The sequence below is a fragment of the Equus asinus genome, chromosome 4 (genome assembly GCF_041296235.1).
Source record: "Equus asinus isolate D_3611 breed Donkey chromosome 4, EquAss-T2T_v2, whole genome shotgun sequence".
Taxonomy (NCBI): Eukaryota; Metazoa; Chordata; class Mammalia; order Perissodactyla; family Equidae; genus Equus; species Equus asinus.
In genome coordinates, this window is record NC_091793.1 from 107,768,058 (window position 1) to 107,781,743 (window position 13,686).

Below are 13,686 nucleotides of genomic sequence, written 5' to 3' on the forward strand. Positions count from 1 at the left end.
GTAAAATACTGTCCTCTGGCATCCACTACAAGGAAAAGCTGTCCTCTGGATTCTGCTAGGGAGGGGGCGAGCAGGCTTCTCAGAGAAGGCATTTACAGTGAATCTTTGAACAGGATTCTCCATGTGCAGGAAAAGAGCACCCAGAGCCATGAACGGTACGTCCAACAGTCACAGTCCATTGAGAGCTCAGGAGAATATACACATAGCTAATATCAGCTTCCAGGGCAGTGATAATCAGTCAGCTAGGCTCCAGATCCGTCAAAGGAAAACTGTACAAATGAATGCAGAAACACACCTCCCTTCTCAGGAAACAGAAATTCCAACATCTGGTTCTAAACTCCACTTAAAGGAAAAAAAAAATAGATATATGTTGTTACAAAGCCAGGAAATGGTGGTGTAAAAACCCAGCAAAGAGCAGTCAGTAGGCACTTCTCCAGAAGGCAGCTGCCAAGCAGCTTCCTCTCCCAGGGTAACTCATTGTCATACCCTGGCCCTGGGATAGAGCCTTGCAGGTCGAGGGCAGCAGCTCTGTAGCGGCTGCTGAGCAGGACAGGCACCTGGCTAGCTTACCACACCCATCGGTGTTCCTTCTTCTATTGCTGAGGTTCTAAAACTCATTCAACAGATACTCAAAAATCTCATGTATCGCAAGGCCTGAACAGAATCCAGGTCTTCTGTTTTCCTTTGTACATATGAGGTGGTTTTTTTTCCTTCTCTGTCTTCTATTGCAGAAAAAACTTCTGATTGGCTGTTTTTTAACTAGCAGACAAAGGAAACTGGTTTCTCTGCTGCCTCGGGTCATCCTCAGGACCCCTCCTTGAAACAACGGAAATGGGGGCTCAGATCTAGTTTATTTCCATTTGTCAGCCATCCCAGCCAGGCAAGATAAGCAAATTTATACATGCATATACTGAGTTTTGCATCTTGCAAAGTTAACTTATATTTTTAAACCAACACCCACCTAGGAGGCCTTGTCGATCTTATCAATTTCCATTTACAAGAGGCCAAAAAAATACTTCCTGTTTCTTGCCTAAGGTAGTACTGCGTTTAAGCACAACTGAAGTGGGTTTATGATGTCAGTCTACAAACACTGCATTTAATTTCTGCACTGCTCTGCTTCAGCACAAAAGCAATTACTCCATGTCACTACGCCGGTCCTTCTTCAATCCAAACTCTGTTTTGTAAAGGTTCGCACACTCCGGGAAGATAACCCTGAAGCTAGGTACTGAATATTTGTTGTAAAACATTTGCCACATTATAGTAAAAGTCAGAACATTCACTGCTCCATGACATACATACTATTGCTTCTTTCAGGTTTTTCATGTTGCCCTAAGCATTTGCTCCAACTCAAGAGAAAAGTCTGATGGGGAAAAGAAAGATTTTTAATCTATTTAAATGTTAGCTGTTTTATATTACAGAAACTAAATAAAATACACAGGTAAGAAATCATTCAAACCTCTATATGCCAATGTTCTAAGTTGAACTGGACTATTTTTTTGCACAGCCTTTGTCAGGTGAATCTATTTCATATTTTTAAAATGCTACTTGAATTCTGCAATCCTGGAAGTAAGATTCTTAAAAAACTGGAATCCTATACTCAAAATAGCCTTTGTTTCTAAAGTAAATGTTACAAGATACCTGCATATTTCAAAATGGATTTTTTTTCTCTAACAAACGTTTATTGAGTGTCTACTATGTAAAATGCAAGTTTGGGGCATGGGGAAGAGAGCAGTTAATAAAACATAAAAATCCTGGCCTTCAAAAAACTTATGCTCAATGGAAAATCCTATATAGTTAAAACAAATAAATGAGACATATAGCCTACTAGATGGGGAAAGACTAGGTAAAATAATAAAGTCAAGAAGGAGGTAGAGAGCTGGGAGGTGGGAGGTGGGTTGCAATTTTAAGTAGGCTGGTCAAGGAAGGCCCCTTTGAGGGGCAGCATTTAAGCACCAGGAGATACACAGGTGTACCTGGGGAAGGGACACGCTGGCAGAAAGAATACAAATACAAAAGCCAGTGTGGCTGGGGTAGTATGAGCAAAGGGGAGAGTGGAAGAGAGGGACAAGGTCCGAAAAGTGACAGGGGACAGATCAGTAGGGGATTGTAGGCCACTGAGACGTGGGATGAAAAGCCATTAGAGAGCTTTATTTAAAGCATTCATGTGATCTGGCTTACTTTTTTTATTGCAATATAATTCACATATTATAAAATTCACCTTTTTAAAGTACACAATTCAGTGGTATTTAGTATGGCCACAAGGTTGTGCAATCATTACCACTTCTGATTCCAGAATATTTTCATCACCCCCAAAAGAAACTCCACACCCATTAGCAGTCACTACCCTTTCCCTCGCTCTTCAGGCCCTGGCGACCACTAAGGGACTTTCTGACTCTACGGATTTGCATATTTTGCTCATTTCACATAAATGGAATCACACAATATGTGGCCTTTTGTATCTAACTTACTTTTTAGTTGGATCTCTCTGGCTGCTGAGATGAGAATAGGCTGAAGAGAGGCAAGGACAGAAGCAGAGAGACCAGCAAAGAGATGAATGTAATAGTTCAACTGAGAGATGAAATGGGCTTGAAATAGGATGGGAAGTGAAACAGTGAGTAACAGCCTGGGAACATTTAGATAGACTGGATGTAAGGTAAGAGAGGAAGGAAACTCAAGGACAACTCTTAGGTTTTTGTCTCGAGCACCTGAAGAAATGCAGTTGACATCAACTTAGAGCAAAGGCTATTGGAGGGGCAGGTTGGGAGGAAACACCAGGGCCTGGACTTTGGAGATGTTAATTAAATCTGGGATGCCTCTTAGTCTTCCATGTGAAGACGTCAAAATAGGAGGTTGATATGAGTCTGGAATTCAAAGGAGAGGCTGGAGACATAAATTTGGGAGTTAGAGGATGCAAGGTGTTCCTACCATAAAAATTGATGAGATCACCAAAGGAGTGAGTGATTCAAGAGAAGAGATCCAAGGCTCCTTGGACATGTCAATATTTACAGGTCAGAGAGACAAGGAGGAACCAACAAAAAATAATGAGAAGGAAACACCAATAAAGTGGAAGAACCAAGAGAGAAAGAAATCTTAAAAACCAAATGAAAAACTTATCACGGAGAAGGGCATTGTCAACTATGCCCAGTGCTGCTGATGGAGCAATAATGTGGGACTGAGAATTAACCACTGGATTTAGGAACACAGAAGGCAGTCATTGATGGACCACATATCTCCTCCCTGCCTTCTTGCTCACTCTACTCCAGCCACATCCACCTTTGCATTTGCCATTTCATCTCTAGGCGTGTGTCTTCCCAAGATATGGTTTTGAAAAGAACAGTTTGAGTGGAGCAGGAAGGGCAAAAGCCTGACTGGAGTGTGTTCAGGAGACAGTGGTAGGAAAGGAACTGAAGTCAGCGGCAATTCTTTGGAGGAGTCTGGTTTTAAGGAGGTGGAGAGAAATAGCTGTAATGAAGGTGGCCCAAAGAGAGAGCTTTTTTAAGATGGGAGAAATAAAAACATATTCATATATTGGTGGGACATATCTGGTACAGAGGGAAACACGATGAGGGAGGGAGCAGAGAATCACTGAGATAGGTTAGAGAGGACAGAATTAAACAAATTTTATCTGTTTGTCAGATAATCAGTAATTATAATATAAAACATCTCCTGATCCAGGAAAATCAAGTAAGGACAAGCTGTTTTTTTCCAGAAGACAGAAAAACTACCATCATTTAAAATGACCTGGATCCACTTTTCAAGGCTGAAGATTTCAGATTAATTGTACACAGTATACACACATGGTCGGAGTTAAGCACTAGGCTTAGAGTCATAAGATACCAAGTTCAAGGACCATGACAAGTTGCAATACCCCAGAAACTTCTTTTGACTTCTGTTTTTATCCATAAAACACTGATCAAAAACAACCTGTCCTCTCTACCTTACAGAATTGATGGGATGATTCAACGAAATATGCAAACATTGTAACTCTTAGGCATCGTGTCCCTGTAAGGCATTTTTAGTGCTACTAGATAAGGCAGGATTGCACATGCTTGGTCTTACTCCAACACTCTACACTTTAGCTCCCCTTTTTCCAGAAGGGGAAAAAAGGCAAAATGAAAAACTTTTGGAAGAATAATTAAATCATGGAAAAATAGAAGCTTTCTGGGTATGTATTGTATTTAAAAGACACTTAACAAGTTGTACATGAACTATGCCTTAATTTCAACCTTTAAAAAACTCCACAACTAAGACACCCCCTAGTTTAGATTCAGCTAAGCCCAGGGCAAAAAAACCAGTACACTAAATTTGACTATAGGCCTGAAGTAAGATCATACTTTAAAAAAGATATGACTTAATATCTGCTCATCAATCTATTTTATTCATGTTCCCTACCACCTGCCAGGATCAACTCAAATCAAAAGATCATTTATTTGATCCTTCTTGCCCAATAGAGACATTAGTAGGTGTTTAAAAGAATTTTTTTGGTTATTATTATCTATTAATTAATTTTTAATTCTGGCTGCCTTAGTGTATGGACCAAAGCTCTCTTTAAGGAAAATATATCTTACAGGGTATCTTGATGTAGCCATTAACTTTTCTCCTTTTTCTTCAGGTAAACTAAGACACAAAGGTGTGTGCTCATTTTTTCTATAAAACCAGAATGAGCCTTTATCAAGAAACCATTAAGTTAACATAAAGAATTCTGAGATGGAATTTACAGTAGACATCCAAGTTGAATTGACCTTATTCCTCAGCTCGCCCTCACAATTGACCAGAAAACTTAGGTAAGAACTCAGCTGGCCATTGGATCTCATAAGATTTTAAAGGAAAGTGTGAAAGACAGAATATACAAGGAAATACACACACACACAAACACCTATATAGACGTGTATGTGTATATCACTTTCCTTTAAAATATGTCTACATCTCTTTATATATGCACCACTTGGCAGAGCAATCAGAGCTTCCTTGCGAAATCAATGTGTACACTTCATGAATAATTAATCGGAAAAAAGCTTAATTTTTCTAATTATAAAGATACCTTTGTGTACACTTCATGTATAATTAATAGGAAAAAGAGCTTCATTTTTCTAATTATAAAGATATCTCTGTATCTTTACATTTATGACATTATTTATATATCAATAAAAGATACTGATTCTTTAGTCAGAATTCTAATCTCCCACTAAAACTCCCGTTACTCTTATTTAAGTAAAATAATTCATTTTGTAGTAATCTATATTATTGAGTTTCTAGGAACAAATTATTCTGATGGGTAAGTATATCTACCTCAAGTTCCCTCTTAGTCACACACTCCAGCATTATTTGGGAAGGACTTATTTTGAGTAAGTGATTAGTTTTTTAAAGGTAAAATATCATTTAAAGGGCTCAAGTCATTTCAAGCATGAGTTTTGACTTGAGTATTTTTGAAGAAAGTTTTATCATAACACATATTCCCCTAATATAATGTAATTATAATAGTTAACAACATAATCAATATAATGTCATGAGTAACATTAATACAATGTTAACTATTTTGGATTACTTAGGGTCATTCTTACGAATATCCAGGAATAGACTATGTTATAAAATCTTTATAAACTCAGAATTTGCTGAGGAGTGTGGAGCTATTCACCCTCATCCAAGGTAGAAAGAGCCCACACATTTTCTCAGATGACAGTGTTTGTCTGCCTCTTTTAACTTTTCTGCCTCCTTTGCCTTGTCAGGAGGCCACCAGTCATTTCTTGCTCCTATCAGCTTGCCTGTATCTAGCAGGCTCCCCCATCTCCATGCAGCAATCTTTTGATTCTAAAAGTGGTAGAAAGAGCCACAGTCTCAAAGTGAAGTGGCTCTGCCACAACCCAGCTGCATGGCCCTGGACAAACCACTGAATTGCTTTAGGAATTTGTTACCTTGTCTACACAATGAAAGAACTGGCCTGAATGACCTTTAAGTCTATCCAACCTTTAGACTTTATGACGAATCTTGCTAAGGGCTGGGAAAACTAACATCTAAGTTTACTAGAACTCTGTCCAAAGAAAGACTAGAGAAACTCCGAGAAAGGATCTTGGAGGTTCCCATACTTGGTACATGGAATTTATAGAATCCTATTTTTTCTAATGTCATGGACTTTTAGGTCTTCTGGGTTCTCTGTTATATTTCCAGTAAGTGAGGTCCTGCTTTGGATAAACTGTGTCCAGGTAAATGAGACAGAATTACACTAAGAGCTTCTTAAAAAAGAAATTAAATATGACTCCTAAACAAACTTCTTTCACATAAAAGATGAGACTTCAAGAAGAAATTTTCAAAAATCCACAGAGTAAATTATTCCTTTATGAAAATTTTTGTTTCTAAATGCATTTTCATTTGATATACCAACAAAATGACACTACATACTAAAAAATGATTTACCTATAACCACATCATGACCATCAACCAAGCCGGCAGAGAAGAGCTCCTGAGAAACGCCATCCGCCGTGTCTGTCCAAATGGGAAATGAATATGTATTAGTAACCATAAAATAAAAATCAACAGTCCAGTGCAATGTAAAATATATATTTTTCATTTACGAAAATCATCCACATGTGTTTTAATTCAACAATTCAGATTCTATCAGAAGCAATGTAAAATACATTTTGCCATGTACTTTTTGCATCTTGCTACTTATTCAAAAGCAGTTACACAAAATTATTGTTTCATTTGTGGTGAACCAAGAAACTTTTGCCCTTTGGCTACTGTCTGAATTAATCCTCAAATGCACCTCTAGAAGTTATCTCGTAACTGGTCCCTATGATCCTACCTTTCTTTCTTGCCAAGGTTAATTCCAGCCATCATCAATCCTTTTCTACCATTAATAGCTACTGAGTCAGAATTTATGGCAAAGGTTGAATAGGAGCATTTGATACAACCTAATAAAAAACCTAATATTTGGTACAAACAGCCTAAGAGCTTGTTGGACTATTAAGATGAGCTATTTAAATTTATGCTATTAAGAAACTCCTTTAACATGACATTGATCATTTGATAGCAACAGATTCATTCTCTTTGAAAATGTAGTTGAATAAAAGAATGCAGTTTCTCAATGATAAGTGACAGGAATTAGCAATCTCATAAAGATGGGACTGAACAGGCCATAGCAAGTGAATATAGCTGAAATTACTTAATTGAAAAGTTATGAATGAACATGATAATAATGTGAAGTCTGTTTGAAGACTTTGTAAAGAGAAATTGATAAACTGCAATGTGATCAAAAGAACCATTATGAACCCCTAGGTTTTCACAAGGAACATGACATGGTCCCCATGGCCTTCTGATATTCTCAAAACCATTCAGAACTGTAGCTAGATAAGAAGAAACTGGCTCAGCAGATGGAGGTTTGACTTAAGTTTTCTTCCAAAGTCAGGGAGCACCTGCAAGTATAGCTGCTGAATCAAACAAGCCTCTAAACTGAACTGCAGTTTGCTCTGCCAAAGGCCGCCCCTCAACACAATCTGAGTTTCCTTGCTTAATCTATGTTTCAGATGTGGTGACTCTGTAAGTGAGCTCGAGTGTGTGTGTGCATGTGGGCATGTAGCTGGAGGGACAATTACCTTTCAATATTCTTTGGCTTTAAAGAGCTTAGCCTGGCGTTTGATATAGTAATTACTAAATAAATGGTAGCTGTGGTAATGATACAGCAGATCATTTGAAATGCATCTTACATTCTTGTGTACTCGCTTTCTCCCTTTCATACATGGCCCAGTTTCCCAAATCTCCAATAAAAATTTGAGAGCCATGTATATTCTTTGTACTTCCAGAGAAATTGTGGTATTCTATCATTTTACTCATTCCATTCCATAATGAATGAGATAGAATAAAATGAAGAAAATGGAAAAGAAATACATAGGAATCGTACTACACTATGAAATTCCATATAAGGTGGGCTTATCTTGGGCCTTGTCCTTACTGCTAGAAGTAGAAGTAAAAACAACACCTTACAAAATTCTCTTAGAGATAAAATGATCCCCTAGCATGGAATGTAGGGTAACGTAATGAAAGGCTTTCCTGTGAATGTGATTTGGCTTTATGAAGTCAGCTAGAGCTTTCAGTCTCACAATCTCCATCTTCCTGGAGGCCAGCAGAAACTTCAGGAAATGATACTTATTGAATTAAAGTGTCTACTAGGGCACACAGTAGGCAGTCATTACATTTGTATTGATTGATCATCTGTTAAAGCATGTGAATATGTTTCCAGCATCTCTAAAGTATCAATACTTGAGTAAGGAGCTACGATCACAGAATGTAGTTGAAAACGGAATAATCAAACAAAGCCACATTGAGGGCTAGCACGAAAACAGAAGCAAAACAAATGACATCCCCAAACAGTCAAAGTGTACAGCATCTCCTACTATTTTCAGGACTCGGAGGTGCCAGATGAGTCATATTAAAACAGCAAACAGTCATGCTGGCTCACCAAAAATGGAAATATTCCATGTTTGTGTGTGTGTGTCATTAAGCAGTTATTTTGTATGCACATAAGTAATATATCAGTGATAGTTCAGAACAGAAATGTGAAGGTAATTGGTAGTTTATTTTTCGTTAAGTTGCTTAACATTCCTGATGTGTAAACAGTTAAATAATCAATATACTCAGGTCTCCAGAGAATACAGCAACATAATAAGCACAAAGGGCTTGCCCTCCAATGAGGACAGAGAATATTTGATATGTTTATGTTATATACTCTAGCCATATATACATATTTACGTGTAAATACAGCACAGACATAGTACACATGTTGTGTGCATGCACAGTGTAGTGCAGACAAGGTCTGAAATGCAGGTAGCATCTGTAATCTCAGAGGTACAGCGATAAATCCATGGTGTTTCTGTTATGGACCTGTGCTTGCTGTCCAGGAAGGCCAGCTATCATCAGGCAGCACCATGGTTTCTGTCTGGGCAACAAAAGCAGAGATTCTTAATCTAACCATAGAAAACGAGCCTGCCACAGCCAGCACAAAGGACCAGGTAATGCTAATAGGGCTGTCTAATACCCCCAAAGCCTTCAACTCAGAAATTCATTTCTTTCGTTATCTCTTGAAATTAAAATTGATTTTTATTGCCATTGTCAATTTTAAATAATCAGATGAAAAGAAACAACCTTAAAATAAGAATCTGTTCTTTTACTTACTGCACTTGAAACATTTATTATATAATTACCAGGTTTCATCACAGTATTGGTCGGTCAATATTTTTGTATTATGAAAAAATAGATAGCTTTTTGATGACAGTAACTAACTGGCGCTGTACAGGTTCACAGACCAACTCTAAATTGTCAAAGATGGATGTTCCCAGAAAGAAAGATCAGTTAGCAAATTCATTAGGGGCTCTATTTACATTTATTTTGTAAAACGTACTTCATATGTTAGTTTAATTCAAATATGCTGGCAATCATTAAATCTTTGTGCTTACAGGGGACTAGAGATCAGGGCCAGTGAATCTATGACCACATATGGCCCAGGAACATGCTTTGTTTGGTTGGCAATGTTTTTTTAAAAACTGAACCTGAATGTTTTTAGACAGAACTTTCTAGTTTCCAGAGGTCCCCACCATTCACTTTGGCTCCTGTAAGCATTTGAGTTTGTGGCTTCTTACAGATGATAACATCCGGGAGGTCAAAGCAGTTAAGTGAACAGATATCAAGCTAGAACTTTTCGGATTTTCAAAATTTTAACAAAAACTATTTAATCAAATAAAAATTTATGTGGAGCTCCAATACATAAAATAATGACAGTGTCATTAGCTTACATATGTTAATATATCCAAATGTATGAGACTGATGTATTTTAGAAAGATACTCAATATAGACATCGAGGCTGTCGTCATGTACATAAGAATCTGAAACCAGAGGTCAGGGAAAAGAGTCAGTCTTACCATTAGCATCTGATTTTCACTGCTCTAGGTTGTTCTGGTTATAAACTAAATAGTGGAAATAACTTTTGTTTAATAACCAGTCTTGTGCTTTCCAAAGCCTATTTATATATGTTATTTATCCATTAACTAACCAAAATTACTCAAGATTCTCCTGCATACCAGACACTTGTCAGGTGCTAGAGATACCCAGAAGTAAGCCATGGTTCTATGGCTTCCAGGCATCCAGGAGCTGAAAGAAAAACCAATCTTGCCTTTAAGCTGTTGTAATAGCAATTATTTAAAATACTAAAATTTTATTCAGCTGCAAGACTGGCATTGTGCCGACCAAGCTTACCAGTGGTGCCTGCAGCAAACAGAGGCCACAGATACTCCTAAACACAGGCTTCATGTAACCTGAACTGAGGACACAGAGGTGAAGCATGCTACCATTTGTATATCACTGTTTGTTGCTCAGCCCTCATTAGCACTGCTGTATGCTTCTCAGTACGCTCATCAGAAGGTCCTTCAGGCCCTGCATCACCATGCCAGTACCTCTTCTCATAGTTGAGCTGATATATTTCATGTCTATGTGCATATTATATATTGTGCAGCACGTGTCACTGGGATTCACGTAGTCAGCAGTGATTCAGTTTAGATACCCACAATTACTGCAAATCCTTCCTTTCTTCCTTCCTCCCCTCCCTCCCTCCTTCCTTTGTTTTTAGAGAAAGCACTTTGAATAGCAAATTATAACCACATGCTTGTGATCAATTTCTGAAATGCTCTTTGTAGCAATAAAATAATAATTTCAATTAAAACTTACCTCTTCCTGGAGTAAACTCAAATCGTATGTCATTAAGCTCCTTTCTGGAGTTTCTGAAACACATAACATATAGCACATTAAAATCTAATGAAGCAGAGTTTAATCAAACTAAATGTATTCCAATTTTTATAAGATGCTACTAACACGTAGATAACATTTTACAGCTTCAGGTTACGTCCAAATACTTCCTCAACTGGAAGAGAGAGTTAGGACAATAATAAAGGGAGATATTTGTTTAATTAATTGAATTTACCTTATCTAAACATGCTCATATCATAAAATTCCAAAAATAAAATGTTCATTTTTCTAAAATCTACACTAAATCAGTAACCTTAAATATAACTTCCAAATTAAAATTTTCAGAAGCTTTTAGTCTAGAATAAATAATACTCAACATATTTTTCACATTTTTCCTGGGAAAACAGTATTTTATCAAATTAGTTTTAAATGTGAAACAGGGAAGATAGTTTTAGCGATGAAGTTCCTGACAGCACCATACATTAAATCATGCAACAAAACGCCAGCATAAGGTGTACGTATTGTAGTTAAAAGTTTTACCTAAATACAGAGGGACCTCTAAATGTCATTAAATTACCCATTGGATATATAGAACTTATTTACATAAATATAAAATGCTTACATAAAACTGTAATACATACATATACTATGTATATTTCAATCAAAAAGTTAAACAACACTGGGGAAACATGGAACAAATAAATATCTAAGATACGAGTTTTCCATTTATACTAACTTCAAGAAATGATAATAAGAGCAATGAACTATAATTAGAATAGTTTTAAATTCTCATAAGAACGTTAAAATCTTATGAGTAACTCTCAACAGATGCTAAACTAAAGTTAATAAAAACACCTTAAGAAACTGCAGTAGGAAATATGAAATAGCAATTTCTGTAAGCACTCAACTATTTGCTCAGCCACTGAGGGTGTCCTAGACAGAGACAGAGATGGCCTTAATACCTTTCCCTGAACATCCTCCTTCTAGAGCCAGGAGAGTCTGATCAAATCCCATTCGCTACTCCAGTTTGGTACTCTAAAACTCCAAGTAATATCTCCTGGTCTCTATGGACAGTGTCCAAATCATGCATACACCAGTCTCTGGGCCCTTTTTTGTCTGTAGCCTGATCTTGGTTCTTTATGTCCTACCACACTAAGTGCAAGGAGGCCCAGCAAGATGACAAAGGCATGATACTGACAGCAAGCCCTTCTCCCCAGTGCCTAGAGAAGCTGGCACAAGTCTAACACCTTTCCACAAGCAGAGAAGTAAAAGGTCAAGAACTCAGGAAACGCCCAAGCCCAGGTCACAGACCTAATAAGAGCCTTGAACCACTATGCATCTCACTTCAGGTGTCCCCACCTTGACTTTATCACTATTCCTCTCAGAGTTAGAATGTGAGTAGGGAACATCAGCCATTCCTACAGCTGTTTTTCTTTTAGGCCCTTCTGAGACTCTGAAAATTATAAACTCTCATTCTAAAAAAGTACACATATGACCAACACATGAAATTGCAGACAACTGGAGAGGGCTCAGAGATCATCATGGTCCCCAGACTAAGCACGATCAATGTGTGCAGTGGAAAGACTGTTTGCATGTTGGATTGTTTAAACAGTCTAAACTTTCTTAATAAACTACCAAAGTCACCACACATTTATATAGTGCCTTCATATGTATCAACAGTTATCAAACTTTTTGGTCTTAGGACCCCTTTACATTCTCTTTTTTTGAGGAAGATTAGCCCTGAGCTAACTGCCGCCAATCCTCCTCTTTCTGCTGAAGAAGGCTGGCCCTGAGCTAACATCTGTGCCCATCTTCCTCTCCTTTATACATGGGACGCCTACAACAGCATGGCTTGCCAAGCGGTGCCATGTCTGCACCCGGGATCCGAATCGGCGAACCCTGGGCCACCGAAGTGGAACATGTGCACTTAACCACTGCACCACCAGGCCGGCTCCCCCTTTACATTATTAAAAAGTATTAAGGACCCCTAAGGAACTTTTGTTTATGTTATTTATTAAATATCTGTCAATATTTACTGTAGTGGAAATTAAAACTGATAAATTTAAAAATATTTATTAACTTATTTGAAAATGATAATAATTAACCCATTACATTAATGTAAAAAAATTTTTTTAATGAAAAATTACTTTCCAAAAGGAAAATCAGTGAAAAGAGCGCATTGTTTTCTATTTTTGTACACCTCTGTGATGTCTGGCTTAAGATATCTGAATTTTTATATTTGCTTCTGTCTTCAGTCTGTTGCAACATCATACATCATGTAGCCAGTTGTTGGAAAATTCCACCATACATATGTGAAAGAATGAGAGTAAAAAAGGCAAATAATTTCTTAATATTATTATCAAAATAGTTTTGACCTCATAGGCTTCCTGAAAAGGTCTCAAGGACCCCCAGGGGTAACAGGACCACACTTTGAGAAACACTGACATCAAATCTCATTTGAGGGGCCGGTCCCGTCCATGGCCAAGTGGTTAAGTTCGCGCACTCCGCTTTGGTGGCCCAGGGTTTCGCTGGTTCGGATCCTGGGCACGTACACGGCACCATTCATCAGGCCACGCTGAGGTGGCGTCCCACATGCCATAACTAGAAGGACTCACAACTAAAATATACAACCGTGTCCTGGGGGGATTTGGGGATAAAAAGCGGAAAAAAAAAATATCATTTGACCCGAAAAACAACCTTTGAGATATACAAAGTAGGTACTACTTGTTTTCCATTTTTCATGTGAGTACATTCAAGGCTTTTCCAAGTTTATAAATTTAATGAGTGGCAGAGTGAGGACTGAGAATTGTACGTTGGAAATACCTAAAACAAATAGAAATGCTCAATTCCTTTCACTTTCGAGAGAAAACATTTCCCAAGATTTTGCATGTTACCATAAAAAGATCAGCAAGCATTCATTTATTTAATAGCCTTGGTTTTGTGTGCTGTATATCAGTA

The 13,686-nt window shown here is 37.7% G+C and overlaps 1 protein-coding gene across 2 annotated transcripts in view; it reads right to left on the reverse strand.

The window, feature by feature from the left end:
• STK39 (serine/threonine kinase 39) overlaps positions 1-13,686 on the reverse strand; it is a 277,406-nt gene that overhangs the window by 43,916 nt on the left and 219,804 nt on the right. For both annotated transcript variants that reach the window (XM_044768762.2, XM_044768759.2), the window contains exons 15-16: positions 10,711-10,763; positions 6,412-6,480 (exon numbers count right to left, since the gene is read on the reverse strand). In XM_044768762.2, the coding sequence (XP_044624697.1) occupies positions 6,412-6,480; positions 10,711-10,763 (122 nt within the window). The remainder of the gene's footprint in view (positions 1-6,411; positions 6,481-10,710; positions 10,764-13,686) is intronic.